The following is an 18,178-nucleotide window of genomic DNA, read 5'->3' on the forward strand; positions in this document are numbered from 1 at the left end:
AGCAAACCACGACAATAGAAAAATATAACGTTAAATCTATTGAATATACTATAGGGGTCTGACCTTTGAATGTATTTAGCACCACCCGAAAAAGGTTACTTCCGGTATATTAACCAATAGAAAAGTATAAACAAAAACTGGAAATTTCCTATAATGATCGAACACGTCTGAAGGATTATTATCGATCTATATGCCAAAACAAACCTATCTATAGTATCCACGGAAGTAAGTTTATAAACTAGAAACTTCCAAATATTATTATAAACAAAAGTAGGGACATATATAGGGAAATTCAATGTATAGAACGTGAATTTAACCCATTCCTGCTACACAAATATAAAAACGTGTGACAATATTATTCAGACTCATTCATGTTTTTTGACTAGATTCGTATTGAGAATTCTATGAAATGGGATTAAAACTTTCTAAACAATATGTATACCCGGGTATGAACAGAAACAATTTTTTTTAGAATATTTACAAATGTGAAATGAATTTGAAAAATCACGTTGATAATTTGCAACTTAAATTCAACCAACCTGGCATTAACTCATAAAAAAATGAAGTTGTTTAAAAAAATGTGCCAGCTGTAAAAAAAATCATCTGGTGGATGAATGATTTAGAAGTAAATCTTCAGAGTGAGTTTATCGTGATATTGATCATTCATCTTAAAATCTCCAAGAGTATCCAATCTGTCGACAAATGTGTATGAGAGTTTGTGTACATGTAAGAAGCTCTTTCCACAGCTAACTATGATTAATGTGTTGTTTTAGACCAAGAACCATGCGTTTCATAGGTTTGACTTATACAAATTAATTAAATTCATACATAGTAAGTAAAATGAAAAAAACCCATATGTACCCTACTGGACGTCAGATAACATTGATATGAATATTGTATATCATATCTTCAATAAATAACCGAGAAAGAAAACCAGTAATACACATATATAGACAGGTCAGTAGATTGGGTCTACCAGTGCCTGGAATAAAAAAAAATGATGCGATATAGTTTAAGAAGACAGATAACATACAATCATATGGATATTGGATGTCAATTTTAACATTAATTGATATTGTTATATTGAATAATTAAGTACAATGTTTACCTTGATCTGAGTTGGGGATTCCTAAAATGTAAAAAATCGAATTACAGATAAAATGTAGTTTAACTAAAATAATAACATACATATAAATTTTGAATATCAATTTTAACATACTATTAACATTTATGATGCTATTATGATTAATTATTCATAAAAAATGTTAAATTTTCCCTTATAAATCAATGTTTTACACTTACGGCATGGCAGATGCAATATTCGCAAAATAATTTCTCCATTTCTTTTCACGATTATCTTATTAACATTTATGATGCTATTTTAATTAATTATTAATTAGAGCAATATTTACTTTGATGTGGAATATGAATTTCTTGTTCCGTATAATTAATTTGGACCGACTGACCATCCATTGCACAACTGTATTTGATCTTTGGGTCATATTCTGTGATAAACTGAATCCCACTGGCCACGGCTGAAAATGTTTAATAATCAAACCACATTAAATACTTGTTTAAAATTTTTTTAAAAACCCCGTGTATTTCATAAACTATACGATGAAAGAATAGTTCGCCTTAAGAGCAAAATATTTAATCAGAAGAAAATGCCAACCCTTAGCTCCAATGCATTGTCTGCTCCATACGCACTGCGCCACGATGTTGTTTTCTCTTTCAATTTTAATCCCGCTGTTTGAAAACTTGAAAGCATCGTGCTCACACGTGACTGTCACGAGGGTTTTGTTATGGACAGCGGATGCTTTAAAATCATCCTCTACAGCAAAGTATTGTTAAATGTTACGTGTGTACAATACTCAAAAACAATTCCACTTGCCTAGCTGTTAGTTTACATGGAAATACCCAAGACAGTTATTATCAGCAGTTGTGTACTAATACAGATATTTTTGAAATCTTGTGATAAGTTATTGTTAAAGATATGTTAAATTTTCTCTTTTTGTAGTCTTAAATGTTTCAGTTTTTTATAGCATTTTTTGTCAGAAATCTTATAAATCAATGTTGTACACTTACTGCATGGCAGAAGCAATATTTTCAAATATATCTCTTCATTTCTTTTCACGACCAACTTATTTTCAGAATGTTTCGTTTGGTTGAATATCATGCAGAACTGTAATATTTGAGTTTCTCTTTTGTACTTGAACGAAACAGAAGAATCTGGTGCGCATTTGGGTTCTTCGTTGGGACTTATACTGCATTGAAGAAAATTATTGCTTTGTTGTTGCGGCATAATGACCTCAATTATTTGGCTAGTGTTTGCTTCTAGCTTGATATCTTCACAAATTGTGTCTCCATCACAAATCTCCTTGATAGATTCATCAGGAATGGACACTGACGCACCAATTCCTGTAAAAAAAATCAAAAACAATTATTAATTGCTTTTTAAGCAACATATCACTGATTCCTTTGAGACATATTAGGTTGAAATATTTTTAAATTCTCCACTTTCAAAACCATTTCCATGAAGACTAGTTGACATGTCGTATCACGGTATACATGTTCCTATTTACTGGCTATGATCAAATACGATAGCAAGTTTATTGTCACACAAAACAGCATTTATTTACCGAGACTGAGCCGAGGTAAATAGTTGTCTTCGATGATTATTATATATTAGTCTTAAGTATTTATTTTTATCATCTATTTTAAAGTTATTGTTCCTTTAATTTGGGCGATTAATTTATATATGTTTAATGTTTTACAAATATGTAGAATTAGTTAAAATAAAAAAGTATACCCAATGATTTGAGTATATAAAATACCTGTTAAAATTTATACCTATATGAATACACACGTCATATGAATAACCTGTATTAATTTCAGAGGTTATCATTGTCACTTGCAATATTCAATAAGATCATGTTCGTTTTCATTAACAAAAAAAAATCGCCGGTATTACCAATAATAATTAATTAACCTATATCTTTATCATTCTATTGCTTTCACTTACACAATTAAGAACAATTGATTTTCTAAGACGCGCCAGGCTCGCTATTCACAAACGCAAATCTCGATTTTATTGTATTAATTTCGTACACTACACGATTGCAAGTAAAAGGAACAGAGAATGAATAATGTAATAGACAAGATTACCATTTCTTCCTAGTATGCCCAAAACTATCCCGGCAATTAATGGAATCGCTATCACTGGCCTCATAATTGTTCTGCTTTTATCTACAGATACGATGTTAACAAAGATGTTGTGTACATGAACATATGAATCGAAACTATGGGATTTTATATGTCTATTTAAAGATGAAAAAAACCAGTTTTATTTTTAGAATCATGTAAAGAATTTACCAACAATAACAAGACTGCACTTTCTACAAATACTGTCTCTTTGACTAACAATTTTTTTTAACTCTTAAATCCTTAAAAGACACACACGCTTTGTTTTTTATGAACATGTACAATTATTACCTCACCGTGCCCCGTTTTCCAAACGCATTTTTCAGAGTGGTGCATATGATTTAAATGTTAATCCGAGTTAAACTTTGTAGTATACCCTTACTATTTCTTCAAAACGTTTCAATTTTTAACAAAACTTGGTGCTTTATTTAATGATTATAAAACTGCTTTTTATTTATAACAGTTTTAGATTGTTTGATATTTATCTTTCTCTAGCACAACAAAATCATTTTGATATTTTAAAAAAAGTATATTAAATACATATAATTATAGTTACATACATTTTTCCGCGAAAATTTACCAAATCTATGCAGGTCGTTAAATTTAACTAATTCCCCCCCCCCCCCCCCAAAAAAAATAAAAAATAATTAGAAGAGAAAAGCTGTCGATGTGACAGCAAACCGGGTTTTCTTTTGTGTGAACAGTATCCATTATCCATTTGTCAGTCCTGAATTGATAAATACTACCTATCTAAAGAAATGGGATATTTTTTCAAAAAATATAATCCTACCAATCTGCATACCTATGATATATGTATAATTGATCTGCAAGGAACAATTACTTCGTATCTTGAAAACTGTATGAGGTGTTATCGGTACAATAAGGGTACTTTTTGGCAGCCACTCGCCCGCCCGCCATTTTCACTATTTCAATAATCGGAAAACCCGGTTTAAAATTCTCTTTCAAAATTCCTAGAATTCAGAGGCAATGGAGCTTCAGACTGTACATGGGACCTCACGGATGTCTCCGAACCCCATGCCGCCAAAAATATATTTACCCCCTAAGGAAATTTCTTGATCCGTCTCATTTCTAGAAAAGAGTACGCATTAACTTATATTCCAGTTTAAATTACATGTCAAATTATTTTAGAGAAATATGATATTAGGCATTTCTTTTTAACCCTTATCGTAAAAAACCATGAGAATTATTAAGGTCTTCCGTTCCAACGGAAGACCTTTCTATTACTGTGCGAGATAAAAATTAAGATTATTCTTATTTTTCTTTTTTTTTTTGTTTCCTAGACGCGAACTTTGAGGCTTCATATCTTGCTCATTTCTAAACGGTTTTTGCTCAAATTTTCAGGGCTAATGTACTTTACAAAACACTATCTTAAGCAATTCATAAAATGTAGAATTCCCTTTCCGTTAAAGAGTTATTCCCCTTTTAAATTTTTTTAGGGCCTTTTGTTTCCAGACAAAGGCTCCGAGACTATGATAGCAGGGAATGGGAATCCAACGAATTTGAATAACAGAGACATTGTAGTTGTGCACATCTGTTTATGTTTTTAGATTACGTTTTTTATTAAGGAAAAGGTAGGGGGTCAAAAAACAGGATTCAAAAAAGTGCAAAAATTTAGACATGTTTTCCTTTATATCTTTTGAACGAAAAAAATTTTGTAAAGACATGTAGAATAAAAGTTGTTCAAAATAACAAGGGCTTTCATTTGACACCAATAAAAAGGGGCTGGCTCCTTAAATTAAAAATGTTTGCTTAATAACTCAAAAACGGTTAGGATTTTGATATGGCTGTCGCTGGAAAAGTTGTTTGTTGGGATCTCATGAAGGTCGTTTCAATGTTATTTTGTAAGTGGTTTGTGTAGTATGAGTGTAAAAAGCTTTACATGTTAGCATGTACCTGTTTTTATTTGACAAGTTAACGAAAGACTTTGTGCGTACAACTGGCATTAAGTTACCGCAGAAAGTATGCTGGTTTATACAGGAGGCATTAATTCATAAGAATTTTTTTTTTTTAGAATACATGCTTTTTTTTTAGGAGTTTAAGTCGTTGTTAAGTTCTTATAGTGCACAATCCTTAAAAACGGGAATTGGAAAACAAAACATTCTTTTTCTTTTCTAGTAAAACACAAAATATGGAATGAAAAAATATATGCATTACCTTTTTAATATAAACATCATGCATTCAAAATCTACCTTGAATCAGAGCTGTGTGTGTACCATTACGTAAGCTCTTCCTCGCCCGCGGCCGAGAAAGTCGGTCACCGTGGTCGCGGCTGGACTACCTAGCGGTCAGTGGTTATCTAATACACGAGAGTTGCGTCTCTCATATATGAATTTATTTAGCCGCGAACTCAAGAATTGTTTTAGTTTTGATTACACAAAATCTTTTGTGGATTAAACGATTGGATGTCAAGTAAGAAATACATGTAGTTCATTTAATTAATAAAAGCAATGTCATTCTCTAAAGCAATAATAGACATAGATCAATTGTGGGTTTTTAGTTTAAAATAAAGAACTTCTATTTGATAGAGTAAGGTCATTATACTGCAAACTTTTCAAATCTTCCTTGGTTCTGAGCTGTGCGTTTCTGTGCGTTGTACCTTTACGTAATCTATCCTTCGCCCACGGCCGAGGAGATCAGCCACTGCTGCATTACCTAGCAGTAAGCGGTTATTTAATACACAAGATTCGCACACCGCGACTTACACTTGCATGCATATGAACGTGTTTGAGTTAATATAGCCGTATATACAAGAACTGTTTTAATTTTATGTTATAAAGGTTTGTCCTACTTGTATATATTTAATTAAATATTTGAGTGTAAATGAATATTAATGAACGATATTACTCCATATCGGAAAAATCGTTAGACATAAACTAATGGTTGCTTGGTTGGTTGGTTTATGTAAACTACTTTAAAAACTGTACAATTAATGTTTTAAATCAACACCCCCACCCCACCCCCCTCAAATATTAAACCTTTAAATAATGATCATCCCTTGCACATGGCTGAGGAGATCCGGCGCGAGTGGTTAAGTGATCCGCGGTCGGTTCGTGTTCTTCTACATGTACCTTATGACGCGTTTATGTTTCATATTTTGCACGGACACAACTTTATTTTATTATGTTTTCAACTATTATATTGGTTTAAGATAAAGTTATTTTACTTTTACAGTTGATTAAGCATTGATTTATACGATAGCGTACAAGGTAGTTTAAAAATCAAATCAAATTATAATCAAAGTTCCATGTTACATGTTTGCGGTAGGTGCTAGCACGATAAAGGAATGCCCTGAATTGAGGCATTCGATGATTATTTTAGTAAATATTCACATGAGTTTAAACAACTTTAGATTAGATTCTATCGGTCACATATTAATCACTTCTGTAGTTTCATTGTAGAAGCGAACTCATTGCTGCCCCCCCCCCCCCCCCCACTCCTCCCGCCCCGCTGACAGGTGCTCGCGCTGGATTTTTTTTTAATTGGAGAAAAGATATCAAGATCTGTCGAAAAACATTTTTGGTGGTTTCTTCTTATGTGTAACATTTTGTTTCACTTTCCCACCCCTTTGTTTATTCGGCCAGTCTGTGTTAATTCAATTGCCGCATGCGATCGAGAATCTTGTGCCGCTTCAGCGCACACAGCTCAGAACATTTATAGCCCCAGGTCATCAATTGTTATGTAATTGAGTAACAGTTGGAAGGGTGATTTTACTACATAAAATAATAAAATCATAATATAATCTATTTTAATTGAGTACCATGCGTATAGATTCCCATAATAATTAATTTTTTTATTTCCTTTCAATGTTTACATTTAATTTTGTTCAAATAATTAATAAATTTTCTATCATTTAAATTGTGTGCTTTATCAAATTCTGATTCCGATTACCTTGAATTCATTAATTTTCCATTGGCTTTTGACAAAAGAGAGACGCCTGACCATCCAATGAAAACAAATACACAGAGTTTGATTGACAGGTTCAGCCAGGTGCAGGTCTCGCCCGATGTCCGAGGTTATGTGTGCTGCTTGTACACAGCCGAATGGTCTCAGTAAGAGTTATCGATGTAAATAGATAATAAAAATACATGCTTATCAAAACATGATCGTGCAAGTTAAAGTTGATTTAGGTTTGTTCCAATAGAAATCATGTTTCGCTAACTGTATTTAATATTTTTTATGTATAGCGAATTTTAATATTGTTTCAGTACTGAAACATCGCATGAAAACGTTAAATATACATGTACTCTGTAACTAGTCGTCTTTTAATACATATACCTTTCTTTTGTTTGTTAAAAATTCGTTCAATTTTGTTAAAGTAATGTAAAACACGCGCGCCATATTGAAACAATTAACTTGTCAGAGAGTTCCGAATGAAATCTGATGAACGTTTCAAACGGTTCTCGCACGCTTTGCTCGAAACGATTTACACGCTTTGCCCGAAACGCTAAACGGTTTACATGAAACTCTAAAAGGTTTACACGAAACGTTTCTCGCACGTTGGCCGCACGCTTTTTTGGTGTAGTAGTACGTTTTAGGGTCTGTAAATTTTGTCAGCACGCAATTCTAAACTTGCACATAGTCTTCTAAAATTTAGAAATATTTTAATATAGAAGTTATCTTTGAGAAAAGTTTACGTGTTTTTTAGGCGAGTTCAGTTTAAAAAAGAAATACAATTCCTGACATGAATCATGAGTACATACTGTTTAATGTTTATAACAATGCTTGCTACCCTTTGAAAATTTTACTCGCCATTATACATGATCTCATTTTTTAAACAATGTTTGAAACGATTACATAAACTCTGCTCGACAAATAGTTTTCCTAAAATATTTTCTTCCTTTCTTTTTTCAAAACACGTTTTATATACAGACTTTCAATTACAACACATTTTTATAACAAAAGCAGAACTGAAAGTATAGTCATTATAATCGTAACATATATTTTCAACTCGCAGCAACAACGGAAGACCTACTCGGGGCTTTGCCACGAGCTCTGCTCTAGTTTTACAGAAATTAGCGCAATCGTCACATCGGCAACGATTCTTGTATACATGAACCTCTTCCTGTTGGTCCAGTTTCAACCATACCCCAAAAACCTTTCTAAAAGTAATGCCGGTATTTTCGATAGAAGAAGTGTCGTTCATTTTATATAAAGCCTATTGCAACAGTTTAGCTGATTATTAATTTTATTTATCGTCCATTCCATGTCAGATGTGCTATTGCCGAGCCTGAAGACACAAATGCAGAAATTACGGATTGAAAGTGTGTAGAGTTGAAAGTTAAATCAACTTATGAAAACAGTAAAGCTGTAAAATATGCGAAGAAACTGAATCAAATGTTACATGTGTATATTGCCCGAGTTTTATAGGTTACACGATCAGAATTACACATATTCATACTCAGGCTCACACATCAACACGATTGCAGATTCGGATTTACAAGTTTACATGTCTGGATTTTTGAACACGATTACCCTCCATAGAAACACTACATATTAAAACCCTTGACTCGAGAATATGCTGTAGGTCATCTTTGTTTTCAAAATGATAGTTAGTATGTCCCAAAATAATACGACCATCATCACATACTTCATTTTCCAGCGATGATAACACGGTTAGGGACACTTATAATTGCTCACACAACGTAACAAGTTGTTTGAATATTTAAATAATTAGAAACACAAAAAGATTAAGATTCATTCACAGATGCAGTTGTCTATCTAAAAATAGCCTTTTTGTTAGAAGGCTATTTCTAGATTTTAGAAATTTTATCTATAGCTATAAATAAAACCATGCAACCGAGTGCTCTTTTTAGGATCATCACATGAATGAATTTATAAAGAGATATTAAGAATCGGTGAGTTGGAAACCCCAGTTTAATAGGTCTCCCTTATAAAAAATGTAATAAACTATTCTCAGCAATTTTCCTCTCAATATAAACAAAACAAACTTCTTGCAAAAGTAATACTATGCGCATGATTTATTTCATTTTCTAGAATTATATATACAACTCTTAACTAATCCATTTGTTTCAGTTTCCAAGTCTCTAGAGGATGATTTGAGATTCCAAATTCAAGACTGGGTGAAAACAAGGTGACCCGGGGCCAACAATTTTGGGAGTCAAAGAGTTCATCAGGGATGGATCTTACCAGTAATGTGTCACTTTCAGCACACAGTTTATTTGATATGGCATTTTAATTAAGTTTGCGAGCGGTGCCTTCTTTAAGTATTGAGAGTACTAATGGAAGTTAGAGGATAATGATCTTTGACAACTATTATTTCAATACTGCAATAGAATTTTTAAAATTACTATTTACATTTTATAGTGTCTTTGTCTATGACTACACTACAAATAGATTAAGTAATGTATGGTCTGATACATTGTATTGATGAATCTTTTATATATATTTAATTGTACGAATATTGGATATCATATTAATAGAAGTAACAAGGAATTACTCTTAAAATATTATAGGATGATCAAATACGGTCGGGTTTGGTTATTAAATCTATCATAAATTCCTTTTTTTTTTTACCATTCTTAACAGATTTTCCCCTCTATAGGAATTTTCTATAAAATTAAAAAATGAATGAAATAGTGAGATCCGTACACCGTGTTACTTTTTCTTCATATTTCAAGGACAAAGATAGTTTAAGACATTTTTTCCATTGTGTTTTGAAAATATTAAATCACCAGTATCATACCCTATCAAAGCTAATATGATGAAGCATTATTGAAAGAATTTATACCTTGAAAGATTGTATTGCCAGAAAGGGGGATAATTACCTACGGTCTTTAAATATGGAACAGAAACTATACATATTACAAAACACAACCGCATTAAAATTATCAATTTCGTAAAAATAAGCAACAAAAAACTTTCATCTTACTTTTCAAGACCGCTTTTATGTCAGTGAAAATCAGTAATTATTAAATCGGCAGATCTTTTGCTTTGCCGAGTGGTTAGGCGCTGCAAAAAGAATGGGTTCCTCAATTGGTTTTCCAATGTTTTCTCAATGATTCTTCGCTGGGTTCCTCAGATTGAGAGCCTACTTCCAGGATGGGCGGATTGAAAAAAAAATCACTAAACCAATTTTCTTGCTTTTTATTTTTAATTTTAGATTTAAAATGTCCCTATTAAAGAAGGTGATTTTCTGTTCATGTACTCTTTTTATCATTGTAAAATGAAGGATGAACTCAATGCAATAACGGTAATGGAAAAAGAGAAAGTGGGCGCTAAAGACGTTGATTCCGCAAGAATCTGGGCCCACAGGTTACAGTCAAAATTTCAACGGTTAATTTTGCACATTTATCGAATTATAACCGTTATATGGTTTTATTGGATCTCGAATGGGTAGAAAAATGTTTTAAATGCAGAAGGTCATATCATAATATCGGTCTAACGATAGCAAAACGACGCAATCGATGCAAAATCCTACTTATTTACAGCTGTTTTAAAACTACTTTCTAACACATATTGTTAAGTCTCAAATTTTTCACTGGTTTTGTCTTCAATAAACAAATATATATATGTAGTGTTTTGGGCTCAACTTTTGCTAATGTTTTCTTATTATTTTATTGAAAACTTTTACGTTCTTTAATGTATGGAGATATACCATCGTGTTGAACTATAGAATATTTTTAATTGGTCGTTATTGATTTCTGCCATATGTCCAATATTTTGTATTCTTATTGCTTGTTTACTTCGATACATAATATAACTAATATAACTGTAATAAAATATATATGCATTAAGATTTAACATTTCAAGTATAACTATTGATCGGTTTACCCGCCACTGCCCTTTTTAGTAAGTTTTCCGGCCTTTTTAATGGTCGGCATGAACTTAAACTCTCAACATAAAATTTACTTGCACTTTTTAAGTAATCAATTTTTGTTCGAACCTGTAGCATTTCAAGGTTACAGACATTTAAATCTCAAATCATTCGTGCTGATGATTCCTGCAAATTAAACTTAAAATCTTGTGCACGCTCATTCTTTTAATCATTTTTTTTTGTTGTTAAACAGAACATGAATTTGTGAATGTACCATTATTACAATTTGTGTGCATTATATTTGTACATCTTGTTTGTTCCCTTTGATTAAGTTCAAATTAAGGTCAAGTCAAGAATTCCAAATGCGCTCTTGTTGATGAATCGATCATGACTCTTGTTGATAAATCTACTATGACTCTTGTTGATAAATTTATCAAGACTCTTGTTGATGAATCTATCATGACTCTTGTTGATGAATCTATCATGACTCTTGTTGATGAATCTATCATAACTCTTGTTGAAGAAATTATTATGACCCTTGTTGATGAATCTATCATGACGTCTTAGTATTTTGATTTATCTTTTTTTAGTACTTTGTTACTATGAGAAAATCATGTAATAATCATAACCTGTTTTTGACATTCTATTCAAAATCCTATAAAATGTAACACCGATACTTAAATAATTAATTTATTATTACTTTAAATCAGAGGTCGAGAACATTCTGTATGTTCTATATGGAAGTTTTGGAATATAATTCATTCAACAAGAGCGGAAAATACTTCGAAGATTTGTAGCTGTTTATTTCTATATTTCGATGAAAAACCCACTATTCATAGGTTAAAATCAATCCCCGGTACATCTATTAAAACCAAGCTATTGTTTTCAAACATCGTTGAAATAATGTGTTTCTCAGAATTTACAATTACGCAGGCGCCTTTCATGTACTAAATCTTGATCGTAACGTAGATTTACTTCCGTTTCACATCCGTTGAAAAGAGTTGTGTTGAGTAAGAAATTGACAACTCACTGAAGATATAAGTGGTAGAGACACGTGCTGAGCACTGTCAGAAGAGCGTACAATGCAGTCCTTGATTCTAACCTTGTTTATTTCAAAGCTCTCCCAAAATAGATCATTACCACTACATGTACAAACATGTATGTTCAGGTATTCATGTTTGAACGGAAAAAATAATAAATTTTTGGACGGGGGCTATAAATAGCCACGGTCGATTGCTATCGTCCTGGCCAGAAAAGTATTTCTCACGAGGACCCTAGCGGATAAGGAATGGTAACTCTGTTAGGTATGCGGTGTTACAGGCAATGTTTTACCAGTGTCGATTTCAGTATGAGAACTAATTAAGATTTTATCAGATATTTTAAGCGGTATAGCTGCTAATTATTTTGTACATACATTTAAATAATGTATACAATTGCGTTTTATTTTCAATGAGCCGTTACCATGTCTGCTTACGCGGTACTGATAATTTATGCACCAACTACCAGCTATGGCACACCAAATTCACAAAAATGAGCTAAACTAGGTTTATCGACTGTTAACTATAGTTAACGGATCGTAAACTATAGTTACCGACGTTAATCTATATTTCACATCTGTAAACCAAAGTTAACGCGATAATCTATGTTTCACATCTGTAAACTATAGTCAACACTGAAAACAATCATTTGCGGTTGTTAATCATAGTTTATCTGATAAATAGGGTTTTATGATCAGTAAACTACGGTTTACAAATCTAAAGCACGCCAAATTCACATAAATTAGCAAAACATAGTTTCACAGTCGATAAACTAGGTTTATCGGCTGTTAACTATAGTTTAAAGATCCTAAACTATAGTTATCGACGTTAATCTATATTTCACGTCTGTAAACTACAGTTGACGAATGCAAATCTAGTTTTTCTGTCTGGAAATACACGTGACCAATAGATTTTGCTGATAAATATAGATTCACATTTGTAAACTATAGTTTACATTCGTAAACTATAGTTTAGAGTTGATAAATATAGTTTCACGATTGTGAAACTATAATTATCAGATAAACTATGTACAATTTGCATTCGTGAACTATAGTTTAGAGTTGTTAATCAAAGTTGTACAATGGTGAAACAATATTTATCAGATAAACTATGTTTAATAATTGCAAATGATTGTTTTCAGTGTTAACTTTAGTTTACAGATGTGAAACATAGATTATCGCGGTAACTATAGTTTACAGATGTGAAATATAGATTAACGTCGTTAACTATAGTTTCGATCCGTAAACTATAGTTAACAGTCGATATACCTAGTTTATCGACTGTGAAACTGTGTTTAGCTAATTTTTGTGAATTTGTCTGTTAAATATAGTTTCACGATTTGTGAAACTATAATTACCAACTCTTAACAATAGTTTACGATTGTAAATTATAATTTAAAAATGTGAATCTATATTTATCAGCAAAATCTATTGTTAACGTTTTTTTACAGATAGATAAACTATGATTGTTATTCGTAAACTATAGTTTACATTCGTGAAATATAGTTTCACAGATGTAAACTATAGTTAACGAATCGTTAACTATAGTTTAGGATCCGTAAACTATAGTTAACAGCTGATAAACCTAGTTTATCGACTTAGTTTAAGTCGATAATAACTTACGACACTTAATAGTTTATCGATTAATTTTATCAGATCCATCTCAATATTCATCAGACAATAATTACTACTAATGTTGATGCTTTACACTGACTTTCTTTCAAAAAACGCTATTCGACCTCGGATTGTAAAATTCAAGTGCAAATCGAGTCGCCATTTTACACAGTTTTACATGTTTATAAACAAACCAGTGACACTTCGTAATATTACGGAGCTGGTGACGATGTCTCAAAGATTTTGTTGTAAGAAATTAAGGGATCAAAGACATATATATGCTGTAAAACGTCTTGTGGATTTCACGGCGTGTCAACCCGAGTATCTCTATTTTGCAGCAAGCGCTAGCTTAAATTTTTTTTGAGGAAAAACAATCGGCAAAACTAATGCGATATATTCCACATACATGTATGGTACAATATGAACGGTAATGTAAAATATATTTGTTCAATAAACAGTTTCTGACAAATTTCTTCACAATTAATTGAATAATGCAATTCGATGAGCGAAGTAAAATCTCAGTGTGACTTATATCCGAATGCGCCCGTCCTTGCTTTTTTATTTTTGTTTTTTGGGGGGTTCTTTTTAACTGTTACATGTACGTAAACATCGCCCCGTTTGTTCTAAAATCAACTCTAATTTTTAACTCGCGAGTACAACATTATTATGAGCTTTCTCCCAAATGTGTTTTCATGTGTTAGCATCAAGTTCTCAACATGCATTTATAAATCCGAGACTGCGCGGATTGTAAATAAATATTATTAAATTTAAAAGGTTTTAAAAAATTATTGAAGCATTAAAAACGTCCTTAAAAATCAAAAGATGATTTAACATAATCAAGGACAATGTTGGCTTTGTTTTTTTTTTTTATTTTATATGATATAAATGATATAAAAGGGAGGTAATTACTATCCTTCAAATGTTTATATTCCGCGCAGTTTCGGGGTAAATGTGACGTCACTACATGGTTTCCCGGTAGATCGAATGTTGACAGAAATCTGAATAATTCGTCGATGTAGAGCTTTAGGGGTTAAATTATGCAAAGTTTAGGACAGAGTTAAGTTGTTTGACGCTATATCTCTTGATTGTTATTGATTTAATCGCCAGGTCAAAGCAAATATCGGTGCGACAGCAGATTTGTGAAAAATCGCGTTACATACCTTTGATTTTAGGTAGTATGTGACAACTGTCCATATTAATCTAAATAAAAATACACTAGATGATAGCCCGTGCAAGCGCGGGAATTACCACTTTACACATTATTATGATATAATGCGTAATATGTTGAATCATTTTTGGGGGTTCATTTTTGTCTATACTTTGTCCGAGTTTTTCCTTGTCTTATTCTTTAAATTCGGAATAAAAAACAAACTGCTTTGTTTGATATTTAGAGGAGAGGGCAGGGATGGAAAAGCTAAACTGAAATGGATAATATATATGTACGTGGCTTTAATCGTGCAGCTGACTGAAAAAATCGAACCTTTTTTGTATTCATTTCAAACCAGTGAATGGATATTTAGTGTCTATCTCTCTCTAAAGTTGGTTCTATAGGTCCATTTTCAATATAATTTCTATTGCTGTCCCAAATAAGAATGTCAGATAAAAGACTGTTTTGAAAAACAATCTGGAAGTGGGGGCATTCCCATTAGACTTCCTCGTTTTATGCATACATCATTTATACATATACATGTAGACGTAGAGTACAATTATCTGGGAGCCGTTTCACAAAAGCATCGTAAATTAGGTACTACTTAATGAATTTATCATTAATCACGTATGGAACAAAGGCACCAGTGTGCGGATCCCTTTAAAAAGCAAAGAAGTTCTAGACTCGCAGGTCAGTGCACATATTGCTGGTCGCATATCAAAGTATATAAAATACTGGCAAGACTTGACATCAGATACTTATATTCTTGATATTGTTAGAGGATATAAAATTGAATTTAGTGAAATTCTATATCAGACAAGGGCTAGGCACACAGTTTCTTGTAAGCGTGATTCAGAAATAATTGACGATCTCATTCCTTCCTTCGAGAAGAAGGGCATAATTCGGAAAACTAACCATTGTGATGGTGAATTTATATCTACGGTTTTCACGGTACCAAGATCCGACGGATCCTTTACTTTAGACTTATTTTAAATCTTAAAGATCTCAATGAATTTGTTGTGTACAAATATTTCAAAATGGAAAAATCTGTTTTTGAAATATAATGACTCAGAATTGTTACATGTCTAAGATCCATTTCAAAGATGCATACTACACAGTTAATGTTCACCACGAATTCAGAATTTTTTTAAAGATTTATTTGGAAGGGCAATGTTATGGAATACACATGTCTGGCAATGGGACTAAGTTCGGCACCAAGAGTTTTTAAAAAATAGTTGAAGCCAGTATTTGCTTCGTTAAGATCAAAGGGATTTATCTATGTAGTGTACATTAACGATGTGCATTTACAAAACTTAGTTACAGTGCGTTAAATAGAGCAAGGGGTGATTTATCTTCCATTGTCTGTTTAGATGATGACTCGAATTGAGGGGAACACTCGTTAGTCAAAATATTTATGAAAGGAGTGTTTAACATAAATCCCAGTTTCCCACGTTATTCCAGTACATGGGATGTTAGACGAGTGTTAGAGTTTTTAGTTAGTTTAGGCAAAAACCGACACATGTCATTATTAAGTTTCTCAATGAAATTGGCCATTGGCCTAAGTTTCAGGACAAAGACTGCAGACATTGAAAGCGTTAAACATTGAGTTTATGACTGTCAATGAAAATTCTTCTGTAATAATTTTTGATGTTAAGGAATTAATGAAACAGAGCAGACCAGGTTTTCGAAGTTGCTAAAATCATTAAATGTTAGGACCCACCCCGACCCTTGTTTAAAATTTATAATAAACAACCCATATGTTTTAGCTAATAGGTGCATGATAAAATTGGAATGACAGATCAAACGGACTCTTAATCAAGACTGACACACCAAGCTCCATCCCCTCAACTCTGGACCCTCGAAAGTTGTGGGTCCATCGTCAGCATTTTACCCCAAGCCCCAGGCTTTCATTTGTAACCTCTTCAATTTAAGCATTATGTAGATAATCCTTGGACATGTATTTTAGATTACAAGTGCTTAAAAATAAAGTTTCTCAATTGTTAATTTCAACTCAAAAAGCCGTATAAAGCCGGCATCTACTGATACTTTAGCTAGGTAGCTGAAGTTGTGTTTACAGAACGCCAAGATAGATACTTATACCTATAAGGCGCACAGCACTCGGGTGGCATCTTCGAGTGCGGCGCATTCATCAGGTGTTTCGATTACTACGATCATGGACAGTGTTGGTTATACATTTGTTCAGACTTTTGCGAAATATTATAACAAAAACATTGAAAGTGATGTTTGCTTTTCGAACAAATACACGTCGGCCATGAGTTTCAGGTAGGGTGCAGTAGGTGTAGTCGGGTGTAACAAAATCGAAGGTTTTATATACCAGGTATGCCTATTTATGAGCGGTGTTCAGCATTTACCAATCTATTTGATGTTCGCATTCTCCTGGCGTGAAAGAGGTAGTTAAATTTGATAATTCCATCCTGACCGAGTAACACGGCGAGGTAAAATGTGCGTCCACACAGGTGAGACCTCCACAGCAAAATACTTTAAAAAAACTGTTTAGAGGTCTGTGTCTTGTATAGGGGGTTGTAGGGGCAGCAGTGGTGAAAGAGAAATATGGCTGACAGTCTCAAACATACGCTCAATCTTAAGCCAATTATTCCAAGAGGTTTCTATAAAATTGAAATCCTCATTTTAAAAAATTCAAAGCCGGTGAATGGATTTGGATTATAAACCTATACTTATAAATTAACTAGTTAAGACTTATAATAACATTCTAATTACATAAGATGTCTAACTATAAATTTCAAGAAAAAAAACATCATGTTAACAAAATTTGCCTTTTCTAATTTTTGTAATTAAGATCAGGATCAGTTTGATGTTGATCGGGATCGGCTCAATTTTGAATAATTTATATTTGTTCATACATAATGTTAATCAAAATGGTCATTGTATTCAATTTACTTATTCTGAAATATTAAATGGATAATTATGTAATGTATGTATTTGATATATATAAAATAAAAAATAATCTGCAATCAAACATTAAAAGAATAATGATTTATTGAATAACTTGTCGTATATTACTGAAATAAAACAAAAATATTATATGTAGATACAATTTCTATACGAGTAATTATAAATGTCAACTACTATGCACAAACAGGTAAAAAAAATATAAGCTATAGAAGCAGACATATTCGTTCAGGATTAAATTTCGTTATTTTCATTGGGAGTATATATATCAACGAAATTAAACCTATGGTGAATTTTTAACCCAAGTATTAATGAATACAAAGAGATTACGATATGACGAAATTAAATACCAATGAAATTTTACTTGGTTTAAACACAACAAAAATTTGACCCAACGAAAATATGTTCTTCTACAGTATAGTTAACAATTATAACAAACAGCAATAAGAAGCCA

At 32.3% G+C, this 18,178-nt stretch overlaps 1 protein-coding gene across 1 annotated transcript; it reads right to left on the minus strand.

Moving 5' to 3' along the window:
- Positions 1-824: 824 nt before the first annotated feature.
- On the minus strand, positions 825-3,287 carry LOC128162677 (uncharacterized). Its single transcript, XM_052825931.1, has 6 exons — positions 3,166-3,287; positions 2,086-2,418; positions 1,673-1,831; positions 1,413-1,535; positions 1,109-1,129; positions 825-982 (listed from the first exon to the last, which is right to left on the minus strand). Exons 1-6 carry the CDS (start codon positions 3,227-3,229, stop codon positions 873-875), a joined length of 810 nt encoding a protein of 269 aa, XP_052681891.1. The 5' UTR covers positions 3,230-3,287; the 3' UTR covers positions 825-872.
- Between the last annotated feature and the right edge of the window lie 14,891 nt (positions 3,288-18,178).

Source organism: Crassostrea angulata, chromosome 9 (assembly GCF_025612915.1).
Source record: "Crassostrea angulata isolate pt1a10 chromosome 9, ASM2561291v2, whole genome shotgun sequence".
Lineage (NCBI taxonomy): Eukaryota > Metazoa > Mollusca > Bivalvia > Ostreida > Ostreidae > Magallana > Magallana angulata.